Below are 16,344 nucleotides of genomic sequence, written 5' to 3' on the forward strand. Positions count from 1 at the left end.
AATATTTCAAATATGAAACGATGTAAACAATCATGGTGGCAAGGTGGACAATGTGTTTTGCATTATAGCACAGCACTGTAGCTATCAACGCAGCACGCGAAATCACAATAAATTCTCCAGTTCCTGCGTGGTGAGTCGTTTTAAGTATTTTACTCGTAGTATGTAAGCGCGTCGCACCAGTGAGTGTGCTGACATGTGTAGTTCTGAGTAAAGGGTGTGTTGCTGTTGTGGCTTAGTGAAGCATAGTTATACTTGGAACCTTTCTCTCATTTGTCAGTCGTTAACTTCAGTTCCTCTTTTTTGGTTTTTGACAGTTCTGTCATTATATTAATAGTAAATAGGTTGCAGAAGAAACGAACCTTCCGTTCTCAGAGGTAGGCCAACATGTTTAATTACCACTGCCCACTGTCAGATAGTGTAATTGTCGGGATATATCTGAGAAAGTACATCATTTCAGAGGTTTCAAATCGGTAGATCTGAGACAGGTGTTACCTTGTGAGTTTTGAAACAGTTTTACACAAAGTTGGATGCGTAAAATTGTGTGTTCATTTGCTCTGTAATTACCGTAAAACTGCTGGTGCAGTGATTCTTTGCGAGGCTGAAGATAAACATTAACAACATTCAGGGCCAACATTTTAACCTGAGTCATTTGTTTGCAATCAAATAGCACTTTTAAGTTTCATTGAAAACGCCATGCTCTCTCGCAGGCGAGTTGTTTGACGTGGTGGCTCGACTGGATTTCGCATCATGTAGCGTGTGCTTCACATACTTCCGATCAAAATTTAATTTTAAAAAGTTTTGCTGCCATGCTCTGAGATTAACCTATTTACATATCAGCATAAATTTTACCAGTTTCTCAGATACCAACCAGACATTTACATACACCAGTTTAAACAGGAACACGTTTCAGACTATTTGGCGTCCGGTTATTGAGCGATATGAGCAGTGAATTCCGGCGTGTTTGACGATGCGAGGAAAGGGGATGGAGTTCTGGGCTGTTTCCCCTCTGCTGTAGCGTGCTGTGCCGTTCCAGTGAGCCGCAGTAGCAGACAACACCAGGTGGAGGGCGTCAGGCGCGTCCCGAACTTTCGGCGAGATGCGTAACATGGCTCTCTGTTACCTCCACTAAGAGCGTTTAACATCACGGCGGTGTGTAAGATTGTGTCTGATCTGGAAGTCATAGTTGCACACAGAGCAACGAAACGTCAGCTTACATGTGCCACATGTGGGGAAGACGAGGCAAAAAGAAGCACTCGAGTTAACTGCGATACTTCCCCATGACGTTTCTCCTCTGTTTTCAGGACAGCTGATGTTTCTAAGAAACTCATTTAAAATGAAAGTGGCAGCTACGTAAAGTTTTAAAAGAAAATATCGGCAACGAGAGGGTCTGTGTGGGTAGGTGCCATGCATCCATTTGCCGAGAATTGGCCAGGATTACAATGGGCGGTTGAACTTGCTAATAACTTGGACTGCGGGAGCAACACATTGAACTAAGGAGCATTCATAAGTATTTGAAATTATTACGTGCAATAAACATACGTGAAGTTGTACTTCAAACCGGAGAAACATTGTTTCAAGTAGTAGTAATAAGAGTCTCGCGGAAGAATTAAATCAGCTGGGAAATGTTGGCATACTATTTACGCAGGAAGTTGCAAAGTAGCAGAAAATATTGGAATATCACCTGAAGTGAATGTAATGATTGATAACTGAGAGAAACGCAAGGCAGAAGAAAACGCTTTGTTGATGAAGCAGCAGGGGACGATTTAAACCATAGCTCGAGGAACAGTTTTCAGCTAAATGTTTGGCACGTTATTACACAGCTGTAGGGAACTTGACTGTAATGCGTGCAGCCACACGCAACACGGAGACATTCCGTTTCCCGTGGAACTACGTAAGCGAACACGATTCTCCGGTCCAAGAGCTTGTGGGAAACGACGAATCTTGCTACAGTGTAGACGTTAATAAGGACGGTCTCGGAGAAGAAATTTTACTGTTGAAAAGATTCGTGAGGGCAATGTTGTGTCTGAGCATTTGTTCTGCGCCTTGTCAGTACTCTTTGTGAGTGAAGTTTGAGTGATGGCCTCACGGACTGTTCTGCCGTTTGCCTGCTGGCGCCTCACAAGCAGAGAGGCGGCTGACAGTTGTGGCAGGAGCCACGGACTGGCAGAGAGTGGCGAGCTGCGTCAGCTGCGACCGCAGCAGCGCCACAGGGAATGAAGTGAGGTGACAGCAACTGAGTTGACAGGCGTACACTCTCCACTACACTTACTTACTCGATGTATGAGTGAAAGTAAGTGTAATTTTATTACCTGTAGTTGCACGACTTGCGTCACCGTCTCAGCTGTGCCGTTGTGACCGATGAGTGTCGAGACTCGTGTGCGTCGTTGCGAAATTGCTTTCGTGTGCTGAAACTCGGGCTCAGTGTTCTGTCTCGAATACAACTAGAATTACTTTGCTTGTTGCAATCTTTTGCGTCAAGTACAGACAACAATACCAGATAGACAGGATTTCCTTCACATTTTGTATGCGTGTGATGTTGTGCTCTGTGTTTAGTTAAATGTGGACTGACTGTATGGTTCCAGATGATGGTCGCATTATGTAGTGTGAATACCGCTACGCATCGTTATTAAACACAACAGGTACGGTAGAGTAGAATGTTTGCTGAATATGGAGAAGTAAATTGAGTCTGATATCAGGAGCGAGAATTCTGGTGATAGAACTGATATACCGTTAATCTCGGTATGTTGCAAATTAGAATAGTCTGATGCAGCACCTTGCTGACTGGTGTGGAATGCTTTTCAGCGATCAGATATTATAGAGAAGTTGTGTTTGTTCACAGTGAACTGTTGACTTTTGCCAAGTTTAGTCTGGAAGTGTACTCGAGACATTTTTCTTGAGAGAAGGATTGTCCATTGTTACCTGAATTATTTTGCTGTTATCTGGCGTTGTCTGGCTTTTGCTACAACGTTCCTTATGTGTGTGTTGTATGTTACTTGAGGAGGGCTGAAATTAGTGAGTCACAATAGGATTGAGTTCTTTGGATCTTTACTTAAAAATTATGAATGTTACTCTCCTACAAACTCTTTCAGTTCCTGTTTTTTTGCACAGAGTTCGCTGGACGGGCTGCCTCATGACAGCATCTCCACCAGCCGCCTCCTGTTGTACTGCCTGGCGATGTCCAGCGCTGTCCGCCCATCACCAGTTGTGGACCCCCTGTCGGCCCCCGCGTCGAGCAGCGCAGCCGCCACTTCTGCGCGGCCAAAGAGTGCCGCGTAATGCGCCGGCGTCCACCCAGTGTCACTCCTGGCGTCCACCGCCGCCCCCGCCCCCACCAGCAGCCTCGCCGCCTCGACGTCACCCCTGCGCGCTGCCCAGTGCAGGGCGGTCCGCCCCCACTCGCCCCTCGCCGCAACATCGGCCCCTGCGGCGATCAGCGCCCTCAGCGCCCCCACTGCCCCCCGCTCAGCCGCCTGGACCAGCCTACTGCCCCTCTCCTCTGCAGAGAGGCTCCTACACAAAACACAAACTGCCACTCTCTGCTACAAACACACAGCACACAGAACGAGGAAAACAGCCACACGAGGAAACAACTGTTGTGAATACAGATCTGTCCTGAAACAAACCTACCGTATCCCCCTCCTACAGTACAAAACAGTGCGCAATTGTGTGTATGTATTAAATTACTGCAAATGTTCTATCTCCCTCATAAGAAAATCTTCACTCATCGTCCATTACAAATAGCATTATACAACCTCTGAAAGAGTTTCATTACCACATTTTGTCACACTCATTCCTGCAAGTCAGCTCCTCTGCTCTCGGGACGCTACACCTAACCAGTCGCTCACCTCCACTACAGGACAGGCTTCTTGCAGCTAACACTGGTCTCTGTCTGCAGCTTCACTGCCAGAGGTCACACACAAGAAGAATCCCGTCTCCTGGTTTTCAAACAGACACTTTCCTGCTACGCAGGCAAAAAAATGTCACTGCAGTTACCGGCAGTTTTCTTCATTCAGCCTCACCAAACACTGAAGCTTTCTGACACATAGACAACAATTTATTCAAAACATGTGAGAGATAACAAACACCAACTCGGCAACACCACCCCCATAAAAGAACTGTGTGTGTGTGTGTGTGACATTTTATGGCCTCATAGCATACGCACATGTATTTAACATGTGCTATCATGCTCAAAATCATCTGAACGATCTCAGTTGTCGTCCATCTTAATGTTTTTGCGGCCTAAGGGCTGTTCCATAAAGTTTCTGGCGTGCAGCCGCATAAATTCAGTGGTTCGGTCCTCGGGTTTAAAAGGACGGACCAAGTGCGGCAGCGTCAGTCACCTCGGCTCGCTCTGGGGATGGCGGGACGGTGTCCGGCCGAAATATTAGGAGAAGAGGCTGAATTTATGCGGCTGCACGCCAGAAACTTTACGGAACGATTTGAATTGTGTTTCGCCTGATTTGTAATCAGTCCTCGTAACATTGTTCCTCTGTTCTGTTTTCGGTACAGTCTTTGCCTGTACAAAATGTTCACTGCATGAGGCCACAAGAGAAAACTGCTCTCTGTGATTATAAGTTTACATGCAAACTGACACTTCGATAATGCAAATACCAGGAAACGTGTTATTGGACGCTACACAGACATTACGCTCGCATATTCAAATTTATTGTAATAAATGAAACCTCAGAAAGCAGCATCCTTCTTTAAATGACACGACGAAAGTTTTCTCACTGCGCTACTATCCGGGAATGCAATCCAGCAAGTAAAGACGAAATATCTCAAGTACGGTTTCAGTCACAAGTAACAATGTGTGCAGGTTCAAACTCGAAATGATCTGCCATAAAGTTGTGTGTTTCCTGGAGATTCGAACGAAGCACTTAATTGCATGGTTAACTGAGCGCAATCAAACGTTACAAATCGTTATTTTTAACCAGCAACGAGATGACAAACTAAACCCAGGAGACGAAAGTGTTTTGTGTTATGGGCATTCGAAACCAACACCTATCGACACGGACCTCTAGTCACGCGTAGACGTTATATAATGATTTACTTCATTAGCAGCGAAATGTGCGCATGTCTGTATTGTAAATACAATTATGAAAATTTTCCGCTGGCTAGGAATCGAACCCTGTACACACAGTTGTTGACTACACAGACACGTTGACTGTACTATCCTCTTTCACGAGTAGCTGTGAGTGGCATGTTTGAAACTGACATGATAGGACGAAAAGCTGCGTGTCTGACTAGGGAGTCGAATCCAGAACCCACCATTATTGTTGATAAAGCGCAGAAAGGCATTAAAAATCATAATATCTCACATGTATTTTCGTGTGCATGTGTTGCAACTTAAAGTGCCATGACAGGATTCGAACCCCACAAACATGTCTTTCGTGAACGTCTTTATAGCTTTGCAGGCAAGTGGAAACAATGAAGCAGTGGAAATGCATCATGACTTCCTCCTCTGTCAGGGCCCAGCCTGTACCGACTCTCCTCCAGGTTACCAGATGTGGGACAGCTGCTACTTCTATTGGATGAAAATGACTGCCGGATGTAAGAAACGAACCCTGAACTTCAGCATAGGTAGCTAGAATCATTTCAACTTTTTTTTTTTAACTAGCAACCTTTATCACGAATTTAAATTCATGTAAGTTGCGGATTCGAACACACTACGTGCAGACTAGAAACTCGCGCCCTTAACCCCTTTTCTTTCATTTAATTTTTTAACCATTCCGGGGCCTGGCCACGACGCCTCCTCCCTTACATGACTCCGAGTCACTCCGTTTTTTTCGTGGAATATTTTTTATTTTTTTATTTTTGATACTTCATCCAGAAGACTGTCTGCACAGAAACTATGTCAGCTGTGGGCGACGGCTTCGAAGTTCGTGTTCACTCTGGTTGGCTTTCCAATTTATTTCGCAGTATCTTCTTCCTAATCCAATGCATAATTTTCGCGAGGTTTCTTTGCTATGTTGGTCCTCTATTAACTCCGAGCAATCCACTCGCTGGAAGCTCCATGCTGCCATTTTGGATGCTTCGGATAACGATGAATGTAACACAGAAAAGAAGAAATGAGGGCAGTCCCGTCTTCTGGTTAAAACAAGTTGTGGCATACGGAATAAAGTAAAATAAAATGTACTAAGCAGTACCATGTCTTTTGTTGTGAGGACAAAATTTTCCTCCGAGATGCCTTCAACACGAAATAGGGTGCGCTTCTGATCCACTTATTTTAGTGTACATTTCTGTTTCCTTAAAAATAAATGAATAACTCAGTAAAATGGTTCAAATGGCTCTGAGCACTATGGGACTCAACTTCTGAGGTCATTAGTCCCCTAGAACTTAGAACTAGTTAAACCTAACCAACCTAAGGACATCACACACATCCATGCCCAAGGCAGGATTCGAACCTGCAACCGTAGCGGTCTCGCGGTTCCAGACTGCAGCGCCTAGAACCGCACGGCCACTTCGGCCGGCATAACTCAGTAAAAAATAGTGTTAAAGACAAAAGAGGTTCAGCACGATTCATTATGTTGTTCTTGCGTTTACGTCTCTTTCTATTCAGTTTGCACACTGTTTCACGTAACTATACGTACCAAAAAATTTTGCGGAGTTTCTCCTGCAGTTTTTCGCCTCTGTGATGCACACCCAGGGCGGCCGGATTGGACGAGACGCGCCGCCCCGTTGTTCGCTTGTGCCCGGCGTGCGTTTTGTTTTGTTTTGTTTCCTTCTGTTAGCAGGTGACACGTTGTTCGTCCTTTTAGCCACTTTACAGCATTTCTTTATTCTAAATGACATGTCACCTTGATAGAATTCAGAAAATCGTCAGGCAAGATATTGCAAATAATGTTGGTGTTATCGCGGCCAACATTTGTCTGATAAGTCCCCGGATATCCTCCACTTCAGTGCTCACAAACCTGTCTTCTTCACTTGCTATCAGGTTGCAATTATCACGTATTGGCGAATCACCTAGGTGGACTGCCTGAAGTTTCGCTTTGGTTGCTACTTTCCTGTTTACTGCCCTCTACCGAGCAGGTTTCACACTTGTTGGTAGGTGAGGGGTGCTGATGTTTATCCAAATGACCCATCTGTAGTGCAGCTACTTTTGTACAGTCACATTTCCGCATTCCTTTTCCGTTAATTGCACGCATATATTCCTAACTTTTACCATATTCGATGGGCGAACTCTGGTTCGAGTATAACCGAATCAAAATTGTTCAAAATGATAAAAGCCGTGCATCTATGGCTGGATTCAAGACAGTGGGAGTAATTTCGTCTGCTAAGTGAGACACCAGGGTCGTGTGAGTCTTCTTCCGCATCTCGTGTGTGGAACACACGAATACAGCTTGTGATGTTCTCCCAACGTCTGTGAGATCCCTCCCTCCCCCCCCCCCCCCCGCGCCATTTCCAGTTGAAGTCAGCGTGTCAAACTTTACCTTGAAAATGTTACTACGAGCTGAGAGAAATCTTGCTGCTGTTTCACGTGGTTTGGGTAAAACCTTTGCTACACAGTTGACTTTAAAAACCACGTACATATTTGAAAAGTGTGCCTTTTGGATATCGTCAAGTCTTCTCACACTATGTTCTTTGGCGCTAGCTGGCAGACTGGCAAGGATGTTCGTGGAGTTTGCAGCTGTAGTACGATTTATATGTAACTGTAGCTGATACCCAAAATTTCCATATGGGGCAACACATTAAGGTCTCCCGTGTTTTGCAGAGATATTCCACGTGTGATTTGCTCGGCTTCGCACCTGATGCAAGTTCGGATTTGCTGATGACCTGCAGTGCCTTCTCCCAGTCGCTGTCGCCAACGATCACTACATCCACGTCACCTGTGTATGACCTACACATGATATTCTGGCGGTGTGTGTGTGTGTGTGCATGCGTGCAGCCCTCGTAGCTGTTTCTGCAGAGTGGCTAGCAGGGCCGCAGCGGCAGTGGGGAACGAGGCCCTCCACACAGGACCACCTCGTCGCACACAACTCTTGAGTGCGAGCTGCCTTGTTAGCTGACCACTCATCATGATTTGCAAACTGCTGTTCTTCAACATTATACCAATTACCTCGACAAAATATTGCAGAAAATCCAGTACAGTCATTGTTTCAAGAAGGCACTGGTGATTCACCCTAGAGAAAGCATTCCCGAAATCGAGCGACATTACGGTGCATTCGAGCGTGAGAACATGTGCCGCAGCTACCATGTCTCTATATTCACGGGCAGTTTGAATACTTGTTCTGTCTCTACCCACCGTGGCTCGATACGGGCCAGTCACCTCATGCATTATCATTTTCACTCTCCAGGCAAGAACGCTCACCATTAATTTTGTAACCACCATTCAGGACACTAACTGATCTCAAGAGTCCCTTTAGTCAGCCATAGTGCCAGCAGTGCTAGTGTTTTGAATACAGTCCTTAGACTGGTAGTGCTTTTTTCACTGTTTTCTACAGGAAGTGTCTGGTAACCACAGTTAAGTCAACTATCAGCCGCCTTTAGTGAATTAGCAGTCTAGTTAAAAGTTGATTAACTCTCCACAGTAAATTGATTTCTTAGGACGGATAGGATGTGTGACTGCTGTGTACGGACGCAGGAGGAGCTGGCCACTGTTCGCGAACAGCTGAACGTGTTGATGGCCGCGGTCAGCCGTCTTCAGGCTGCTGCCTCGGAGTGTAGCGGCAGTGGGGAGTCTGGCGCGTCGCAAGGTACACCCCAGGTGTTACACATGCGTCACCCACTCTCCATGCTGTCGAGACATCCTCGCGGGTACCGGGCGCGGTTGGGCCACCCTCTCCCCAAGGGGAGTGGCGGGTTCAGCGGCGTTCGCGGCGCACAAGGCGGAGGGTAAATGTGGAGGCTGGCCGTGTGGCATCGCCCGCTCTGCCTGTGAGTGGACATGTGGCCGCTCCTTCAGCAAGGTCCGAGCAGACACACGGGGGGAGGGGTTTATTAGTTATTGGGAGCTCCAACGTTCATAACGGGTGGCAGGGACAAAGAATCCAGTGAAATTTTTTAAGTGCTTTATCTGAAAAGTATCTTGAGCAGTTAAACAGAGAACCGACTCGTGGCGATAACATATTGGACCCTCTGGTGACAAACAGACCCGAACAATTTGAAACAGTTAACGCAGAACAGGGAATCAACTATCATAAACTGGTTACTGCATCGATGATTTCAGCCATAAATAGAAATATTAAAAATGGTAGGAAGATTCTTCTGTTTAGCAAAAGTGACAAAAAGCAGATTTCAGAGTACCTAACAGCTCAACACAAAAGTTTTGATTTAAGTACAGACAGTGTTGAGGATCAGTGGACAAAGTTCAAATCCATCGTACAGTATGCGTTAGATGAGTATGTGCCAAGCAAGATCGTAAGAGATGGAAAAGAGCCACCATGGTACAACAACCGAGTTAGAAAACTACTGCGGAAACAAAGGGAACTTCACAGCAAACATAAACATAGCCAACGCCTTGCAGACAAACAAAAATTACGCAAGCGAAATGTAATGTGACGAGGGCCATGCGAGAGGCGTTCAATGAATTCGAAAGTAAAATTCTATGTACTGACTTGGCAGAAAATCCTAAGAAATTTTGGTCTTGTGTCAAAGCGGTAGGTGGGTCAAAACAAAATGTCCAGACACTCTGTGACCAAAATGCTACTGAAACAGAGGATGAGAGACTAAAGGCCGAAATACTAAATCTCTTTTTCCAAACCTGTTTCACAAAGGAAGACTGCACTGTAGTTCCTTCTCTAGATTGTCACACAGATGACAAAATGGTAGATATCGAAATAGACGACAGAGGGAGAGAGCAACAATTAAAATCGCTCAAAAGAGGAAAGGCCGCTGGACCTGATGGGATACCAGTTCGATATTACACAGAGTACGCGAAGGAACTTGGTCCCCTTCTTGCAGCGGTGTGCCGTAGGTCTCTAGAAGAGCGTAGCGTTCCAAAGGTTTGGAAAAGGGCACAGGTCATCCCTGTTTTCAAGAAGGGACATCGAACAGATGTGCAGTACTATAGACTATATCTCTAACGTCGATCAGTTGTAGAATTTTGGAACACGTATTATGTTCAAATATAATGACTTTTCTGGAGACAAGAAATCTACTCTGTAGGAATCAGCATGGGTTTCGAAAAAGACGGTCGTGTGAAACCCAGGTCGCGCTATTCGTCCACGAGACTCAGAGGGCCATAGACACAGGTTCACAGGTAGATGCCGTGTTTCTTGACTTCCGCAAGGCGTTCGATACAGTTCCCCACAGTCGTTTAATGAACAAAGTAAGAGCATATGGACTATCAGACCAATTGTGTGACTGGATTGAAGAGTTCCTAGATAACAGAACGCAGCATGTCGTTCTCAATGGAGAGAAGTCTTTCGTAGTAAGAGTGATTTCAGGTGTGCCGCAGGGGTGTGCCGTAGGACCGTTGCTATTCACAATATACATAAATGACCTTGTGGATGACATCGGAAGTTCACTGAGGCCTTTTTGCGGATGATGCTGTGGTATATCGAGAGGTTGGAACGATGGAAAATTGTACTGAAATGCAGGAGGACCTGCAGCGAAGTGACGCATGGTGTAGGGAATGGCAATTGGCTGGCTCTGAGCACTATGGGACTTAACATCTATGGTCATCAGTCCCCTAGAACTTAGAACTACTGAAACCTAACTAACCTAAGGACATCACACAACACCCAGCTATCACGAGGCAGAGAAAATCCCTGACCCCGCCGGGAATCGAACCCGGTAACCCGGGCGTGGGAAGCGAGAACGCTACTGCACGACCACAAGATGCGGGCGAATGGCAATTGAATCTCAATGTAGACAAGTGTAATGCGCTGCTAATACATAGAAAGAAAGATCCCTTATCATTTAGCTACAATATAGCAGGTCAGCAACTGGAAGCAGTTAATTCTGTAAATTACCTGGGAGTACGCATTAGGAGTGATTTAAAATGGAATGATCATATAAAGTTGATTGTAGGTAAAGCAGATGCCAGACAGATTCATTGGAAGAATCCTAAGGAAACGCAATCCGAAAAGAAAGGAAGTAGGTTACAGTACACTCGTTCGCCCACTGCTCGAATACTGGTCAGCGGTGTGGGATCCGTACCAGATAGGGTTGATAGAAGAGATAGAGAAGATCCAACGGAGAGCAGCGCGCTTCGTTACAGGATCATTTAGTAATCAGGAAAGCGTTACGGAGATGATAGGTAAACTCCAGTGGAAGACTCTGCAGGAGAGACGCTCAGTAGTTCAGTACAGACTTTTGTCGGAGTTTCGAGAACATACCTTCACCGAGGAGTCAAACAGTATATTGCTCCCTCCTACGAATATCTCGTGAAGAGACCGTGATGATAAAATCAGAGAGATTAGAGCCCACACAGAGGCATACCGACAATCCTTCTTTCCACGAACAATACGAGACTGGAATAGAAGGGAGCACCGACAGAGGTACTCACGATACCCTCCGCCACACACCGTCAGGTGGCTTGCGGAGTATGGATGTAGATGTAGATTGTTTCTATTATTTGTGAGTTGTTCAACGTGGCTGACTCTTTCGAGAGTATCGCTGTCTCCAATTCAATTCCAGTTCCAGTATTAATTACAGCGACATACCCCAAGAGATCGTGTAGCGCAGCGGCCGTTAGTTCCTGAAGTGGAATAACATCAGTGTCTGCCACATACATGAAGTCTTTCACGCTACATACTTTCAGATGTTTAAAGGTGCAATCCTCTAAGTTTGACATGGGTTCGTAATGTACCACATTTCATATATTCGACTCTTTCATCGAATACACTCAGTACAAAACGTATTGACAAATGTGACATACGTATCCGCCTCCTGCCACTTGGGTCTGGGTGAGGTAACCGTTCGTTACCGGAGACTGACAGGTGCGCCTCTGGAAGCTGAACGAGTTTCTGCCGTTTCCCCATCCGCCGCCACCTCATCCGAGCAGTTCTTCGCGAGCAGAAACCTGAACAGGCCATCAGCGGCTGTTGGGCGCGTTTCTGTGGGGAGCTGCGCTTGCGTCTCGCTGTACATCCGCGGGGCCGGGCGCGCTGGCGGCGGCTGGTGTGTGGATGACAGGTCCAGGCTGAGTAGTGCGACTGGAACCTCCCTCCGAAGTTTCATTTAATTTCTGGACTGCTTGTTGGACCTTTTCGCGCTTCAGTCGACCAGTTTGTGTCTGCTATGCGGAGCTGACTCATGCTAGCATCTCCCGACATTTACCAAGACACAAAGGCTGCAGCGGAGAGCTGCGATAAGCTCTCAGACTCACCGCAGCTCGCAGCAGAGGTCCGCACGCGGCGGCCGCTGAAGGCACACTGGCGTTCGTTTCACCAGCAGCGGAATGTGCGCGTGTCTGGTTTGGAAATGACACGACGAAAACTCCTGTGGCGACTGGGAATCGAACCCTGCACATACCGTTCGACTACATGAAAAGAGACGCTGACATTCTTTTTCAACACTAGCCAACAGCCTCTGACTAAATCGAAACCCATACCCATTGTTATTGTTGACAAAGTACGGAGAGGCGTCAAAAATCATAATTTGTCACATGAAGTTTGGTGTGTCCTTGCTACAAATTGAAAAGACAGACCAAGATTCGAACCCAGTCGTGCATCTTTCGTCAAGACGGTAACGACTTTGGAATCGTGGGGAAACAACGGAACGGTGGAACTTTTTTTTTGTGGTAAGGTCTTACTGGACCCAACTGCTGAGGTCATCGGTCCCTAAGCTTACACACTACATCATCTAACTTAAACTAACTTACACTAAGGACGACACACACGCCCATCCCAGAGGGAGGACTCGAACCTCCGACGGGGCCAGCCGCGCAGACCGCGCAGCGAACGGTGGAAAGTATCAACACCAAGCCATCAGACGTGACGAAAAGGGAGATCCGAGTTCGAATCTCAGTCCAGCACTGATATTTTCCACATCTCATGCCGAAATAAAATAAGAATCAGCTGCCCAGTGATCTTGCACGATGAGTGGCACATTCATCAAAAAACACTCTCGCGTAAGAAAGCTCACTGGTGACTGACTTGCAATCTGGCATGATTAGGCCTCCGTCATGGCCCAACCTATAAGGACTCTCGCGCAACAAGTAGCAAAGTGACGTCTCTTACGTCCGTTTGCAACCACAGTGCAACACTACATTTTTCAAATAACGTCATCAGAGGTGAAGATGTGCTGTTTGTACTTCTTAAATTGATTGCCTTATCTGAGAACCTAGCCCCGACCATCACAAGAATCATTCCAAATGAACACCCGTCTGCACAGAGCATTGGTTCATGACTGTGTCGTAATGAAGGCCTTTGCACACTAATGGAAAATTCCGATTCCGTGGAGATCGATTACAACCTCTTGGAAACATTTCTTTGTTGGTCCATATCGACATTCACTGGCCACCTTGGCTACCTAAGGCGTGCTCCTGACTTGGTTCTGTTATCGCCGAAATAAAATCACGTTAAGAGGCAGCTGCACGAACGGGCAACACGGTATAGTGCGCAGATTTCTGCAGGATGTGTCTCTCCACTCGCGATTCTACGCTCATAGTATTTCGGGTCTATTCACAAATTTGTGTAAACCCTAAGGCCAGATATCGAACATACTCTCATTTTTGGATTTCGTCTCGCATAATTGCATTCCTGCAGCATTTTATGGGGAGAGTACTTAAGTATGTAAGCAACCACGGTAGATTATACCTAAAAACTGCACAAGTTTCTGTCAAAACTTAAATCGCGTTTGCAGGTGTTAGTAACATAATAATTGTTTGGATGAAAACGTGCACTTTTGAAATGCAGCAAACAGCTGAAACTAGCCAATAATGTGGATTTCAATAAATAAATTCACTGCCTCAGCGAGGATGCTTAGTAAAAGCCAAATTTCTTCAGCAAACCGACAAAAATAACTATTGTTCTGCAAGGCGATTAAGGCCCGACTGTCAGGAAGGTGGAAATAAAACAAAATCTGAAACTAATAACATATTTTAGTCTACTGTACTCTCATCGGTGTATTTTACTTCGCTTGATAGCTCCCGGCCACGGAAATCAATTTTGTTTTCGTTTGACGTGAGAGCAATAAACGAAGAGGAGACAGCAAAATCACTAAACGTAAACGCAGGTAACGTGGAGATCAGCCACCTCCCCACCATAACTCACAAGGAGACGGCACGACCACGGGGTCGGAGATTTGTCCGAAATGTTGCATGGACCCCTAACACCACACGTGGTTAAAATATTAGGACGCACTACTCGGAAAATCCCGTGAAAAATCGATCCAAAGTTTCTCAGGTGCCTTATGAGTATAAAATGTTGGTCCAGTGTCGATCCGCCATTTGGCCTAGTCATTGTGGTATTATTTTGTGAATAGGAAATTTTCTACGAACTCCAGTCTACATTCCATTCATCTGGCTGATTCCCCTTCGTGTACCACTTGCAACCTGATTGACAGAGATGAACATCAATTTGTCTGTGGAAATGCAGATAATATATGGTTGTCAATCAGAAAAAAATTAGCAACTATGCAGAGAAAACTGCCGTATTTGATAACGCCAACGTGCCTTTTATACCCGGAAAAAGAATTATACCCCACCTCAAAGAAAAATGCCGTCAACTGGTTGAAGGGACACGCGGTATTTTACTTGCTGTCCAGTAAATAAAGGAGCAGAGGAGATTTTTGGACGTACATCTCCGACCAGCATCACAAGCTACTACGCATAAATAATTACTGTGATACATACGCCAACTTCCTCAGAAGAAGCGTCATGTGAACTCCATTTTCGATTATGCGATTCAGAACATGAAGAAACCAGACAATTTGATCTTTGAAAAACCAAATACGATCAAGTGACGAACATCACTATCTGGTTTAGGCCTTGATTTCTTCTAAAATGTCAAGGAACCTGTAATTAATTTTCGTTTGTTTAATTACTTTTAAATGTTAGTTGAAAATAATGTACTACTGTGGAATGTTATGACCAATTTAAAAAAATGGTTAGGGCTGGGACTCTTATGCCAGAAGCCTTGGGTTCTTTTTCTTCTGATTCATTTTCTTTTGTTATTCCACCAATTATTCAAAAAGTTTCTCAAACTGACATTATTTTAGCTCAGGAATGTGAAGTTTTTCATTCACTGAAAAATATTCGTGCTCGTTGTTCTATTTCGTTTCATGGGGTTTCAAGGTTTAGAGGGGCTTTGTAAGGGTCCCCTTGGGATTATAACGGCCATCTGCGCATAGGACTGTGCGCGAGCCGCGAGAAGTAAACGGCAGTTTGTTTTTCGACTTCGTCGTGAACAGACATGCCCGTTTCAAATTTCGACGTGTTATTCCGATCCGAGGTTGAACACGTCGACTGAAGAAGTTGCTGGCTCATCTGGAAAGGAGAAGAAATTCCTGAAGAATCCGTTCATAGTGATCCATCAAAATTACGATTGAAGGGCGCAGTGCTGTATTATGAAAAGCTGTTGACGGAAAATATTTTAATTGCATCGACATCTTCGGAAGAAATCTCTCACGATGCTATGTTATTGGCCGGACAACTTTATAATAATACACTGGAACTTTTGGGTGCAAAAACATTCGTAACTGAAGAGGAATTAATTCACGCTCATGAGGATTGTGAAGAATGTGAGGAGAAGGACGAACAGTTCGAAGTGGCACAAAATGATTCGTCTCCAGACGAATATAAACCGTCACCGAAAAGATTTAAAAGTGATATGATTCCCATTGCCTACAAAGTCGTGAATATTGCTAAAGCGCACCTCAGTGGCCCTTGGTGACGTTGAAAAAAAAAAAAGGATGCCGCCAATTGAAGAGAAAAGAATATCATTCACAGTGGGAGAGATATTTAAAGTGGTGGTACGCGAATGGATAAATTTGAGGCGATAGGTTCGTGGACCTACGACCTTTTTGTGGAAGCAAGACAGCAATATCAGCAAGTTGCGACAAGAAATTTACAGCAATGGACATTGGCTGCGGCTGCACAATTCGTCGGATTTCAAATTCAAGGCGTGTGATCGATAGGCCACGGCATTTAAACAGAAGCACAGAATTTCACAACGCAAGCTCACGAAACTGGTTTCGAAAAAAGAGGTGGCGTCAATGGAGGGCATCCAGGCGTCTGCGGAGGCCTTTCGTCGGCAGACGTGCCGGTTAATCCCTCAATACCACGACGAGGATTATGCGATACATACTGACCAAACAGGTAAATACATGTTTTCTGCGTACAAAATGTTTTTACCGATGTAAAATATATCAATTCAAATTTAAGTATAGAAAAAATATTTACATAAACATTCGAATATTGTTTAATATTAAAAATACTATTGTTTTAGGATACCAATA

The 16,344-nt window shown here is 45.2% G+C and overlaps 1 protein-coding gene across 1 annotated transcript in view; it reads right to left on the reverse strand.

The window, feature by feature from the left end:
- Positions 1-3,128: 3,128 nt before the first annotated feature.
- The window catches only part of LOC126212624 (ankyrin repeat, SAM and basic leucine zipper domain-containing protein 1-like), a 46,281-nt gene continuing 33,065 nt past the window's right edge, over positions 3,129-16,344 (reverse strand). Inside the window, exons 2-3 of the mRNA XM_049940052.1 lie at positions 3,359-3,510; positions 3,129-3,250 (exon numbers count right to left, since the gene is read on the reverse strand). Of these exons, the coding sequence (XP_049796009.1) occupies positions 3,129-3,250; positions 3,359-3,510 (274 nt within the window). The remainder of the gene's footprint in view (positions 3,251-3,358; positions 3,511-16,344) is intronic.

Source organism: Schistocerca nitens, chromosome 11 (assembly GCF_023898315.1).
Source record: "Schistocerca nitens isolate TAMUIC-IGC-003100 chromosome 11, iqSchNite1.1, whole genome shotgun sequence".
NCBI lineage: Eukaryota > Metazoa > Arthropoda > Insecta > Orthoptera > Acrididae > Schistocerca > Schistocerca nitens.